The following is a 13,857-nucleotide window of genomic DNA, read 5'->3' on the forward strand; positions in this document are numbered from 1 at the left end:
ACCTTAGCCTCCCACGTAGCTGGGATTACATGCGTAAGCCACCATGCCCAGCTGTTTTTTGTATTTTTAGTAGAAATGGGGTTTCACTGTGTTACCGGGTTCATCTCAAACTCTGGGCCTCAAGTGATCTGCCTGCCTTGGCCTACAAAAGTGCTCAGATTACAGGCCTGAGCCATTAGCCACCGCACCTGTAATTGATTCTGAGGCCAGGCACGATGGCTCATGCCTATAATCCCAGCACTTTGGGAAGCCCAGGTGGGTGGATCACTTGAGGTCAGGAGTTTGAGACCAGGCTGGCCAACATGGTGAATCCCCATCTGTACTAAAAATACAGAAATTAGCCAGGCATGGTGGCACATGCCTGTAATCCCAGCTACTCACTCAGGAGGCTGAGGCAGGAGAATCACTTGAGCCCAGGAGGCAGAGGTTACAGTGAGCTAAGATCACACCACTGCACTCCAGCCTGCGCAACAGAGTGAGACTCTGTTTCAAAAAAGAAAAAAAAAAAAATTTATTCTGAGATAATCCCAGTTCCCAGTGTGAAACTATTCCTGCAGTCACTGGAAAATAATAACCACTTTCTTGTAAGGAGATGAAATTTTGGAGCTCAGATGCCGTGTTTATATTGTTATTCAGATGGCCTTTTTAACCTGTGCTTTAATGGTGAAAGTTGTAGCCACTGATGTGTGTACCACAATGGCATTGGCTAAGTTGCTCTTCCTTTGAGATAGATGTCAATGTGATTAAAGAAATTGAGTACACCTTAGCATATGAATTAAGAAACATATTGACATAGTGATCCTCATAGTGACATAGATCAGCAGGACTTGTGTTCTGAGCACTGGTCATGACCCTGCTCATGATGAAACAGGATCTGGTCAAAACAGGATGCACTAAAGAAACCAGTTGAAAGCAGTAAAACTAAGATGGCAAGAATATGAACTCTAGTTACCCTCATTGCCTCACTGCTCATTATATGCTCATTATAATGCACTAGCATGCTAAAAGACACTCCCACCAGCACCATGGCCGTTTACAAATGCTATGGCAATGCCCAGAAGCTACCTCATGTAGTTTAAAAGAGAAGGAACCCCTGGTTCTGGGAACTCCCCACTCTTTTTCTAGAAAGTTCATGAATAACCCACCTCTTATTTAGCACATAATTAAGGAGTAGCTATAAATATAGCTAGCCAACAATCCACGGGTGCTACTTTGCCTGTGGAGTAGCCCTGCTGTGTCTGTGGAGCAGCCATTTTCCTGTACTCTGTTGCTCTCCTAAACTTGCTTTGCCTTCACTTTACACTCTTGGCTTGCTCTTGAATTATTTCCTTTATGAAGCCAGGAACCCTCCTGGATTGAGCCCCAATTTTGGGATTTGCTAGCATCACTAGAGCAATTTTCTGTGGGAACCAGTGGCCAACTGCCAGCTTCACTACCTGCTTCAGGGTGTACCAACGTCCGTCTATTTCCCTGTGATTAGATCTTTATTATTATTTTATTTTTTTGAGACGGAGTCTAGCTCTGTCGCCAGGCTGGAGTGCAGTCGTGCGATCTCAGCTCATTGCAACCTCTGCCTCCAGAGTTCAGGCGATTGTCCTGCCTCAGCCTCCCGAGTAGCTGGGACTACAGGTGTCTGCCACCATGCCCAGCAATTTTTTTAACATGGGTTTTGCTGTGTTAGCCAGGATGGTCTTGATCTCCTGACTTCATGATCTGTCCACCTCGGCCTCCCAAAGTGCTGGGATTACAGGCATGAGCCACCGTGCCTGGCTAATTTTTGTATTTTTATTAGAGATGGGGTTTCACCATATTGGTCAGGCTGGTCTCCAACTCCTGACCTCATGATCCACCTGACTCAGCCTCCCAAAGTGTTGGGATTATAGGCATGAGCCACCGCACCCAGCAATTTATTTATTTTTTATTTTTTATTTTTTTTGAGACAGAGTCTCACTCCTGTTGCCCAGGCTGGAGTGCAATGGCATGATCTCGACTCATCGCAACCTCCACCTCCAGGGTTCAAGTAATTCTCCTACCTCAGCCTCCCGAGTAGCTGGAATTGGAGGCATGCAGCACCATGCCTGGAAAAATTTTGTACTTTCAGTAGAGACACGGTTTCTCCATGTTGGCCAGGCTGGTCTCGAACTCCCGACCTCAGGTGATCCACCTGCCTTGGCCTCCCAAAGTGCTGGGATTACAGGTGTGAGCCACCATGTCTGGCCTTTATTTTTGTTTTTTGTGGGTATATAGTAGTGTATATATTTGTAGATTACATTAGATATTTTGATGTAGCCATGCCATATGTGATAATCACATAGGGTAAATGGGGTCTCAGTCACCTCAACATTTATCCTCTATATTATAAACAGTCCAGTTATACTCTTTTAGTTATTTTTAAATATATGATTACATTATTTTGACTACAGCCACCCTGTTATGGTAGCAAATATTAGGTCTTATACATTTTTTCTAACTGTTTTTTGTACCCATCCTGTCATTATGTCTTATGGAGAATTTTCTTTTGTTCCCAACAAAACAATGAAACTCGCAAAACTGACTGTAATGATTCAGTCTACGTGAATTTAAAGAGCAATCAATACTTAATGTTCTCAGCTCTGAGTGCACACATTGTAAGTCTGAATGATGCCAATGATATGGCCACTTAGATAAGTAAAGTTTGGGAGCATCTCAAATAGTATTTTTATTCTCTGGGTGCAGGATGAGCTTCCTAGAGTCTGATGTGATACCTATTTGATGCTTTTACAAAGAATCAATAGTCTTCCTCCCTTGAGGTGTGAGCAGGGCTTTCAAAGGCAGCCCTCAGAGTGTGACATAGTCTGCATTCGGTTTGCTCTTGGAGGATACCACAATTGTTGGCTGAGAGCTCTGGGAAGTACTTTACCCAGAAGGTGCTAGTTGCAAGGCCCAGGATGAGGGACTTCTGGGCATGCTTGTCAGGCCAGGGTGTACTGGGTTGGGACTGAGAAGGCACAAGAGGAGTAGTCATCTCTGCTCCCAAGTGGCAGGTCTGAGGCTCATAGGCACTGGCTGGGGTGATGCCTGCTCCACCCACAGTTGATGGCAGCAGCCACACTGAGGGACCTAGCTCAGGTAAATGCTGTGTATTACAGGCTTCACCCCAGGTAGAGTAATACAGGTAGAGGAACCAATAGGTGCAAAGGCTTGGAGGTGCATCTGAGCCATGAACATTTCAGAACCTGGTAACCATGTTGTGTCCTGGAAAGTGGGGAACTACATTACCCAGAAAGCTCTGCGTTAAACGACAGCCGGTCAGAGCCAGTGAGCACTCGGAAAGAAGGCATTTCCACGTGTGCACGTAACGTAAGGCCGAGACTTCCGGGGTCTCTAGTAGCGGCTGTGTATCGGTGACGCGGGTGTTTCCCCAGTTTGTGGCCCCTGAGTGCTGGGTGGGACCGCGGTGACTGAACCTAGAAGGTGGAGAGGAATCCTCCTCAGTGCCCAGAGGCGGCTCTGCAGCCCCGTGACGGCGACCACTGCTCCCAGGCCGTGCTTCCCCAAGTAGTCCGATGGCAGCGGCTGCGCCGAGGCGCCCGACTCAGGTAATTGTGGCGCCTTCTGTGCCCTCAGGTCACCCCATCGTCACCCAGGTCCTAAACCAGCGAGGGAGCGGCTCCTGCTCGTGGGTCTGTAGCCGGTACCCGGCGTAGGGACACTGAGGCGCTCACAGGAGGCCTCTCCTTGTAACCGTCCAGTGGGTTCACCTTGCCAGCTGCCTAGACAGAGCCGATTTATGAAGACTGGGGAATTGCAGTGGAGAAATAGTAATTCACGCAGAGCCGTCCTGCTGTTCGGGAGACAGGAGTTTTATTATTCAAATCAGTCTCCCTGAGCATTCTGGGATCAGAGTTTTCAAAATTAATTTGGCGGGTAGGGGCTTGGGAAGTGGGGAGTGCTGATCAGTCAGGTTGGAGATGGATTCATAGGGGGTTACAGTGAGTTTTTCATGCGGTTTTCTGTTCTGGGTGGGATGGCAGAACTGATTGACCCAGATTACCGGTCTGTGTGTTGTCCGCTGATCCATCCAGTGCAGGATCTGCAAAATGCCCCAAGCACTGATCTTAGATGTTGGGGAAACCAGCCCCACACCACCCAGCAGATACCCCGAGTCCGGCGGAGACAAAGGAGTTAGAAAGAGACAGAATAGCATTTAAAAGGCGGGTCCAGGTGACCAGAGCATTGGAGGCTTCCTGGCGGCCCAGAGCTCTTGGGCTCCACCCAGTTTATTGGTTTACAAGCTCTTTGTTCTTATGGCTGATTGGAGGGGGAGGAAGAGATCAGGAAAAGGATTAATCAGTAAAGGAGAACTCGTGAGTCATTCTATAAGATGTAAAGCACTGGCCGTTTCTGTGAATTTCCTTGAACAAAGGCGTGTGTCTAAACTACTTAAGATCTTTAACTTAACTGAAACGGGTGGCTGCGTGTTTCAGGAGGAGCCAAGATGTTTGATTATGCTCCACTGCTTCAAGGGAGTCTGATCTCCCTGAGCAACCCATGGAATGCTGCTGAAGAGTTATGCTCTCGGGGCATAAAGACATGAAGGCAATAAGGAGACTTTTCTCCTCAGAGGCCGCCCATGGCTTCCCATGGGTGTCTCACACAGGGGAGACCAACTCAACTAGCACCCCAGAAACTCACATTAGGTTTTACAATAGTAACGTTATCTTCAGGAGCAACTTGGGGAGGTTCAGACTCTTGGAGCCAGAAGCTGCATGACCCCTAAACCGTAATTTCTATTCTTGTAGCTAATTTGTTAGTCCTGCAAAGACAGGCTGGTCCCCAGGCAAGAAAGGGGTCTTTTCAGGAAAGGGCTATTATCAATTTTGTTTCAGAGTGAAACTATGAACTGAATTCTTTTCCTAAGTTAATTCAGCCTATGCCCAGGAATGAACAAAGACGGCTGAAAGGTTGGAAGCAAGATGGAGTCGGTTAGGTCTGATTTCTTTCACTGTCATAATTTCGTCAGTTATAATTTTGCAAAGTCGGTTTCACCTGTTTCTGATACCAGTGGGATGCAGTGGGGAGAGTGACAGGCACAGGTAGGGGTGCAGGCAATGGCCTGCAGATGGACAGAGCTGGAAGGATGGAACCTGGGGTCCACAGGCATCTGTCAGGAACAACGTGTGCAATGGAGCTCTTCCTGGTAGAGCAAGCAGGCCAGGGGCTGTGCATTCATCATGAGGATTCTAGAAGCCATGGAGAGTTTTGAAGAAAGGAGGGACATGATCCAAATCCAGGCTTTTAAGAAGTTTCCCAAAGGCCAATCAAAGGAAGAACATCATAGAGAGAGAGGATGAGGACTTTGGGGCCTTGGGAGGTTGAATCTGTTTTGTAGATCACATAGATGGTAGAGATGACATTTTGCACTGAGAAAAGCAGGTCAGACAACCAGCCTTAGGGTTACCTGGCTCCAGGGACAAGAAAGGGTTCAGGGAGGCCTGAGCTTATCAAATCCCGTGACATGTTTGTAATGTCTGCCTCTCCCCTCAGGCACTCCTGGCTGCAGAAGCACTTAGGGAACCCACACAGGGAAGTGGAGGGTGTTCCATTCCCTCATTGGTCCTGACCCCATCCACAGGTTCTCTAGCTTGTGGTGTCCTGGGACTCTTAAGTGCCATTTTTTCAGTCCTTTGATCCGAGGACCCTGGAGAATCTCTAAACCCAGGATACTAAGGCCATGGCAGGTTATAAGTAGGTATTCCCATTTCTGTCAACCAATGTAAACACCCTTGTAAGATTAACCCAGGATTTGCTACCAGGTTGTGAAATGCTTAGAGATAAAACGGATCAAAGTCAGGAGGTGATATTACCACAGTTCTACCTGGCTACAGGCTTCATCTGGTTGGACCTTGTTGCATAGACTGTGGGTTGAGAGAAGAGGAAGAAAGGTCAGAGATAAGGCTCCTGCCATAATCTAGGTGAGGCTTAATGGATCAGATAAGTGGTAAATCACATGGGTCTGGATTCAGGATTCACTTTTTGTAAAGAGACAGCTAGGTTTTCTTTTTTTGTTTTTTAAGGTGGAATTTCAGTCTTGTTGCCCAGGCTGGAGTGCAATGGCACTATCTTGGCTCACTGGAGCCTCTGCCTCCCAGGTTCAAGCAATTCTCCTGCCTCAGCATTCAAGGTAGCTGGCATTACAGGCACCCACCATCATGCCCAGCTAATTTTTGTATTTTTAGTAGAGACGAGGTTTTACCATGTTGGCCAGGCTGGTCTCGAACTCCTGACCTCAAGTGATCGTCACATCTCGGCCTCCCAAAGTGCTGGGATTATAGGCATGGACCAGTGCGCCCAGCCGGGACAGCTAGGTTTTCTTTTTTTTTTTTTTTTTTTTTCAGACGGAGTTTCACTCTCTTGTCCAGCCTGAAGTCTAGTGGCACAATTTCAGCCCACTGCAACCTTCACCTCCTAGGTTCAAGTGATTCTCCTGCCTCAGCCTCCTGAGTAGCTGGGATTACAGGCATGTACCACCACACTCGGCTAATTTTTCTATTTTTAGTAAAGTCGGGGTTTCACCATGTTGGCCAGGCTAGTCTCAAACTCCTGACCTCAGGAGATTCGCTGGCCTCTGCCTCCCCAAGTGCTGGGATTATAGGCACGAGCCACCATGCCTTGCAGACAGCTAGGTTTTCTTTTTTTTTTTTTTTTCTTTTTTATTGATCATTCTTGGGTGTTTCTCGTAGAGGGGGATTTGGCAGGGTTACAGGACAATAGTGGAGGGAAGGTCAGCAGATAAACAAGTGAACAAAGTTCTCTGGTTTTCCTAGGCAGAGGACCCTGCGGCCTTCCGCAGTGTTTGTGTCCCTGGGTACTTGAGATTAGGGAGTGGTGATGACTCTTAACGAGCATGCTGCCTTCAAGCATCTGTTTAACAAAGCACATCTTGCACCGCCCTTAATCCATTTAACCCTGAGTGGACACAGCACATGTTTCAGAGAGCACAGGGTTGGGGGTAAGGTCACAGATCAACAGGATCCCAAGGCAGAAGAATTTTTTCTTAGTACAGAACAAAATGAAAAGTCTCCCATGTCTACCTCTCTCTACACAGACACGGCAACCATCCGATTTCTCAATCTTTTCCCCACCTTTCCCCCCTTTCCATTCCACAAAACCGCCATTGTCATCATGGCCCGTTCTCAATGAGCTGTTGGGTACACCTCCCAGACAGGGTGGTGGCCGGGCAGAGGGGCTCCTCACTTCCCAGTAGGGGCGGCTGGGCAGAGGCGCCCCTCACCTCCTGGACGGGGCGGCTGGCCGGGCAGGGGGCTGACCCCCCCCACCTCCCTCCTGGACCGGGCGGCTGGCCGGGCAGAGGGGCTCCTCACTTCCCAGTAGGGGCGGCCGGGCAGAGGCGCCCCTCACCTCCCGGATGGGGCGGCTGGCCAGGTGGGGGGCTGAACCCCCACCTCCCTCCCGGACGGGGCGGCTGGCCGGGCGGGGGGCTGACCCCCCACCTCCCTCCCGGACAGGGCGGCTGGCTGGGCGGTGGGCTGACACCCCCCACCTCCCTCCCGGACGGAGCGGCTGGCCGGGCAGACGGGCTCCTCACTTCCCAGTAGGGGCGGCCGGGCAGAGGTGCCCCTCACCTCCCGGACGGGGCGGCTGGCCAGGCGGGGGGCTAACCCCCCACCTCCCTCCCAGACGGGGCGGCTGGCCGGGCGGGGGGCTGACCCCCCCACCTCCCTCCCGGACGGGGCGGCTGGCTGGGCGGGGGGCTGACCCCCCCACCTCCCTCCCAGACGAGGTGGCTGCCGGGTGGAGACGCTCCTCACTTCCCAGACGGGGTGGCTGCTGGGCGGAGGGGCTCCTCACTTCTCAGACGGGGCGGTTGCCAGGCAGAGGGTCTCCTCACTTCTCAGACAGGGCGGCCGGGCAGAGACGCTCCTCACTTCCCAGATGTGATGGCGGCGGGGAAGAGGCGCTCCTTGTTTCCTAGATGGGATGGTGGCCGGGCAGAGATGCTCCTCACTTTCCAGACTGGGCAGCCAGGCAGAGGGGCTCCTCACATCCCAGACGATGGGCGGCCAGGCGGAGACGCTCCTCACTTCCCAGACGGGGTGGCAGCCGGGCAGAGGCTGCAATCTCGCACTTTGGGAGGCCAAGGCAGGCGGCTGGGAGGTGGTTGTAGCAGGCCGAGATCACGCCACTGCACTCCAGCCTGGGCACCATTGAGCACTGAGTGAATGAGACTCCGTCTGCAATCCCGGCACCTCGGGAGGCCGAGGCTGGCCGATCACTCGCGCTTAGGAGCTGGAGACCAGCCCAGCCAACACAGCGAAACCCCGTCTCCAAAAAAATATGAAAACCAGTCAGGCGTGGCGGCGCGCGCCTGCAATCGCAGGCACTCGGCAGGCTAGGCAGGAGAATCAGGCAGGGAGGTTGCAGTGAGCTGAGATGGCAGCAGTACCGTCCAGCTTCGGCTCGGCATCAGAGGGAGACCGTGGAAAGAGCGGGAGAGGGAGACCGTGGGGAGAGGGAGAGGGAGAGCGACAGCTAGGTTTTCTAATGTGGATGATAGGAGCATGAAAGAGGAATCGGGCATGAGCTGAAGGTTTTTGATCTTAGCAGCTGTAACCATGCACACTGCTTCAGCTGAGATGAGGTTGGTATTGACATAATATTCACTGTGGATATCCAGAGGGTTGTTTTGGCCATATGAAGAATCAGAGACCAATAAGTGGTGGCATCAAATCGATAACTAGACATACTGGATGGGGTATCTGGGAGGGTGTTGATACTGGAGACATCCAATATATGAAAGCTAATGGGTGAACTATGATTAGTTATGGGTCCATTTAGGAGGACGTGCTTCAGATTATGGTGGTAAATCTTTTCAGGGGGCAGAAAGGTGTGATTACAGGCTGAGGACTGGATCTCTTACTTACGTCCTCAATTGATGTTATTGGGCTTCCTAAACACCTGAGAGGGTGTGAGTGACCATCATAGCAGGACATTTAATACAGTAGAGTTTGGAAGGGGATATAGACATCCAAAGAGATAATAGACAAGAGATAGATGCATGCAGAAGCACAGGAGTAATTCAGGGAAGATGACACTTAGGCCTGAGTTGGTGTCAAAGTTGTAACTTTTTTTTTTTTTTTTTCAGATGGAGTTTTGCTCTTGTTGCCCAAGCTGGAGTGCAATGGTGCCATCTCGGCTCACTGCAACCTCCACCTCCTGGGTTCAAGCAGTTCTCCTGCCTCAGCCTCCCAAGTAGCTAGTATTACAGGCACCTGCCACCACAGCAGGCTAATTTTTGTATTTTCGGTAGAGACAGGGTTTCACCATGCTGACCAGGCTAGTCTTGAACTCCTGACCGGGTGATCTGCCTGCCTCGGCCTCAAAGTGCTGGAATTGCAGGCGTGAGCCACTGTGCCTGGCCAGTTGTAACTATTTATCACTGTCTGGACTCATAAACATTTTGAGATGACTTCGGAAGTGCCTGGGGAGTTTCGTTCAGCCTGGTGCATATGGGCAGTGAAAAATATGCTTATCTGTGATAGTAGATGTGGTTTGGTTCACAAATCCAGGGGCTGGGCTTTAAACGGCATTAGGTGGACAGAGGAGGGTTGCTACAGCTGAGGTCTCAGCTGGTGCAGCACAGAAGTGAAATAGGGCCATGGATATCTGAAGCCATATGTGGTTCTGTGTGGCTATAGAGTCATTCCGGGAGACGTTCACAGGATGATTTGGGATTACCACTGCTATTGTAAACCATGGAAATTCTGTGTTAATATTGGATGCTATTTGTATTTGTCAAGCATAGTCTGGATGCTTATCGACATTTTGGTATAAGGCCAGAATTGAAGGCCCAATATGATGTGTCACTTTGATATCTTGTGATAGTGGGACAAGCTTAAAAGGTGTGAGTACAAATCTCATTCCCACTCTGCTCTCTTGAATAATGTATCCTAGCCTAACAGCCCGTTTTATCATGGTAATAAGGCAGGGTTCCAGGTTGTTATATTTTGTGGTGGGTTTCAATTCCATCCCTACCAGCAGAGTTATGGAAACAAACCATTGCATATTCCCAAGGGAATCTTGGGCCGTTATACCCTCTTCATCTTGTGAAATAATTTTATTTGTAGGCGCTGGGTGTGGTGGCTCACCCCTATAATCTCCTCACTTTCAGAGGCCAAGGCTGGTGGATCACTTGAGACCAGAAGTTCAAGACCAGCCTGGCCAACATGGTGAAACCCCGTCTCTACTAAAAAAAAAAAAAAATACAGGCCAGGCATGGTGGCTCACGCCTGGGATCCCAGCACTTTGGGATGCTGAGGTGGGTGGATCAGGAAGTGTGGAGATCGAGACCATCCTGGCTAACACAGTGAAACCCCGTCTCTACTAAAAAAAAAATACAAAAAATTAGCCAGCTGTGGTGGTGGGCACCTGTAGTCCCAGCTACTCGGGAGGCTGAGGCAGGAGAAGAGCCTGAACCCGGGAGGCAGAGCTTGCACTGAGCTGAGATCATGCTACTGCCCTCCAGCCTGGGGGACACAGCAAGACTCCGTCTCAAAAAAAAAAAAATTAGCCGAGTGTAGTGGTGCACGGCTGTAATCCCAGCTACTTGGGAGGCTGAGGCACAAGAATCACTTGAACCTGGGAGGCGGAGGCTGCAGTGAGCCATGATTGTGTTCCTGCACTCCAGCCTGGGTGGCAGAGCTAGACTATGTCTCAAAAAAATCCCCCAAAAATAAACTTTTACTTCTGGGGATGCCAGAGAGGGGCTGAAGGTTGGGGAAACTCTGGTGGGGGTGGCCATGGGCATGTGTCTGTACAGTATAAAGAATGATATATTTAGAGAGCGAGGTTGTCTGATGGACTCAGGCAGCTGCCTTGGGCTTTACGTGACCTTGGTTATCGCTATTCAGAAGGGGGTGTGGGCTTTTTTTTTTTTTTTTTTTTTTTTGAGATGGTGTCTGGCTCTGTTGGCCAGGGTGGAGTGCAGTGGTGTGATCTCGGCTCACTACAAACCCCGCCTACTGGGTTCATGCCATTCTCCGCCCTCAGCCTCCCGAGTAGCTGGGACTACAGGTGCCCACCACCATGCCCGGGTAATTTTTTGTATTTTTAGTAGAGACAGGGTTTCACCATGTTAACCAGCATAGTCTCTATCCCCTGACCGCAAGATCTGCCCGAATCAGTGTCCCAAAGTGCTGGGATTACAGGCGTGAGCCACCGCACCCAGCCCAGAAGGGAGTGGACCTTTTTATGTGAGGACCTCAGCATGGATACCTATTTGTCCACCTACTTCTTGTTGCTGATGGCATTTGACCAGCAGGCCCATGAAGAGACAAAGGCACCAGTGGATGTGGTTTCAACTCCATGTTGGGGACGTTGGGAGGAGGATGGGCAAGGGTGGGTGTGTGGGAGAGGTGGGTTGTGGTACCTCAGCAGAGGGGCTGCTTGTGGTTTCATGTGTCACTATCATAGCAGGGCACTGTGACCTTTGAAGATGTGGCTGTGAACTTTTCCCAGGAGGAGTGGTGTCTTCTTAGTGAGGTTCAGAGGTGCTTGTACCGTGATGTGATGCTAGAGAACCTGGCTCTCATATCCTCGCTGGGTAAGTTGCTCACGCTCACCTTTGTGACCTGAGCTAGTGTTACTGTTCCGGTTTTTCATTGACAGGACTGTCTTTCTCACCTAAGGAGCCTGGACACAGGTTCCTTCTGCACTTCTCTGTGTAAGTTGTGTGGTTCGTAGGAGTAAGGTGTGTGTATTGCCTTTTCCTCTCCTGTTTTTTTTTTTTCTGAGACAGTGTCTCGCTCTGTCACCCAGGCTGGAGTACAGCAGCACCATCTCGGCTCACTGCAAGCTCCACCTCCCGGGTTCATGCCATTCTCCTGCCTCAGCCTCTCAAGTAGCTGGGACTACAGGTGACTACCACCACGCCTGGCTAATTTTTTTTGTATTTTCAGTAGGGACGAGGTTTCACCGTGTTAGCCAGGATGGTCTTGATCTCCTGACCTCGTGATCCACCTGCCTTGGCCTCCCAAAGTGCTGGGATTATAGGCGTGAGCCACCACGCCGAGCCACCTTTTCCTCTCCTTAAGCAGCTCCAACACCTGCTTTGCTCCAGGCTCCCAGGGAAGTAGTCAGAGTCAGGAGTCTAATAGGCACCTTAATGTATCCACTTTGCGTGCCTCTGGCTGTCAGGTGACTGTCCAAATGGGTAGCTCTTGTGTGCCCAGGTTCTATTAACACTTCCTTCCTCTATCTGACAATCCTTCGTGCTTCCCTGTGCCAAGAATTGCCTTCATTGACATTGTCACTACCTACGTAGACCATAGACTCTTCTTGCAAGACCCTGCTTGGGAATTCTCTTGTAATACTTAGTTTACTCTCCTGTGGGCTGTCAGGTGCTTAGTTGTCCTGAGCTAGTGTTGGCTGTTCATCTCTGCTGTCTCTCCCTTCATACTTATATCATCCAGTCCTATGTACTGGGTGTGAGATGGAGAGTCCTCCGTGTTTGACAAGATGTGGTTCAATTCAGGCTCATCACGATAGGCTCAAAGGGAGCCTGTCCCTCAGGAGTGCCATGCTGGGGGAGGGCATGACTTCAGGGGTTTATCCAAATCATACCAGAAACCATTTATATTTGCCAAGTATTTTTGTGGCAATATGAGTAGGCACACACTGTTTTGTCTTTTTCTCCCCATTGTTGAGAGTTTCACATGTGTTAGTTCTGTACCTTTTCATTTCTGCAGTGATATCCACCCCAGCACTAATACTCACATTTCTGGACTCCACATCTCACCCATTTTTCTTGTGCTTTCATCTGCAGTTGTCTCTGATATTGGTGTATTGATTACGTATTAGGAAGTGTATGCCCTATGTTAAACCATCCATGACCACTCTCTGCTGTGTTGTACTCATGTTTTCTTGGTCTTCACATGTTTCTATATATATATAGATGTATATATATGTGTGTATGTGTATATATATATGTGTGTGTGTGTATATGTATATTTTTGAGAGAGAGTTTTGCTCTTATTGCCCAAGCTGGAGTGCAATGGTATGATCTCGGCTCAGTGTAACCTCTGTGTCCTGGGTTCAAGCGATTCTCCTGCCTCAGCCTCCCAAGTAGCTGGGATTACCGGCACATGCCACCATGCCTGACTGACTTTTTGTATTTTTGGTAGATACAGGGTTTCACTATATTAGCCAGGCTGGTCTCGAACTCCTGACGTCAGGTGATCTGCCCGCCTCGGCCTTGCAAAGTGCTGGGATTACAGGAGTGAGCCACCATGCCCGGCCCATATTCTTCTATATAGCACTCACATGTCATCAGGAGATAAGGTCCTGTACACAACTTGTTTGTAGAGGGAGGAGCTGTAGACCCTGCCTCTACTCCCTGTGTTGCATATATGCTTGTGCTCTTTACATCATGAAGCCTCCTGGATTCTGTGACCTTTATACCCCAGGAATTCTAAGAAGCCCCATCTTTTTTTTTTTTTTTTTTTTTTTTTTGTGATTGAGTCTCGCTCTGTTGTCTAGGCTGGGGTGCAGTGGCGTAATCACTGCTCACTACAAACCTCCACCTTCTGGGTTCAAATGATTCTCCTGCTTTAGCCTCCCGAGTAGCTGGGATTACAGGTGTCCACAACCACACCCAGCTAATTTTTGTATTTTTAGTAGAGATGGGGTTTCACCATGTTGTTCATGCTGGTCTCGAACTTCTGACCTCAGGTGATCCACCCGCCTCAGCGTCACAAAGTGCTGGGATTACAGGTGTGAGCCACCATGCCCAGCCAGCAGCCCCATCTTCAACTTGAAGCCAACATTGTGTTCCTGCAAATATTTCTATAGATTAATTCC

General features: G+C 49.7%; 1 protein-coding gene across 4 annotated transcripts in view; it reads left to right on the top strand.

The window, feature by feature from the left end:
- The window catches only part of ZNF587 (zinc finger protein 587), a 27,137-nt gene continuing 13,280 nt past the window's right edge, over nucleotides 1-13,857 (top strand). For 2 of the 4 annotated variants that reach the window (XR_008674035.2, XM_063701720.1), the window contains exons 1-2: nucleotides 1-3,578; nucleotides 11,473-11,602. Coding sequence is in view for 2 of the 4 variants with exons in the window: in XM_063701720.1 (XP_063557790.1) it covers nucleotides 3,546-3,578; nucleotides 11,473-11,602 (163 nt within the window). In the remaining 2 variants the exon portion in view is untranslated. The remainder of the gene's footprint in view (nucleotides 3,579-11,472; nucleotides 11,603-13,857) is intronic. The other 2 variants (XM_031004116.3, XM_063701722.1) reach the window with 2 other exon arrangements.

Source organism: Gorilla gorilla, chromosome 20 (genome assembly GCF_029281585.2).
Source record: "Gorilla gorilla gorilla isolate KB3781 chromosome 20, NHGRI_mGorGor1-v2.1_pri, whole genome shotgun sequence".
NCBI lineage: Eukaryota > Metazoa > Chordata > Mammalia > Primates > Hominidae > Gorilla > Gorilla gorilla.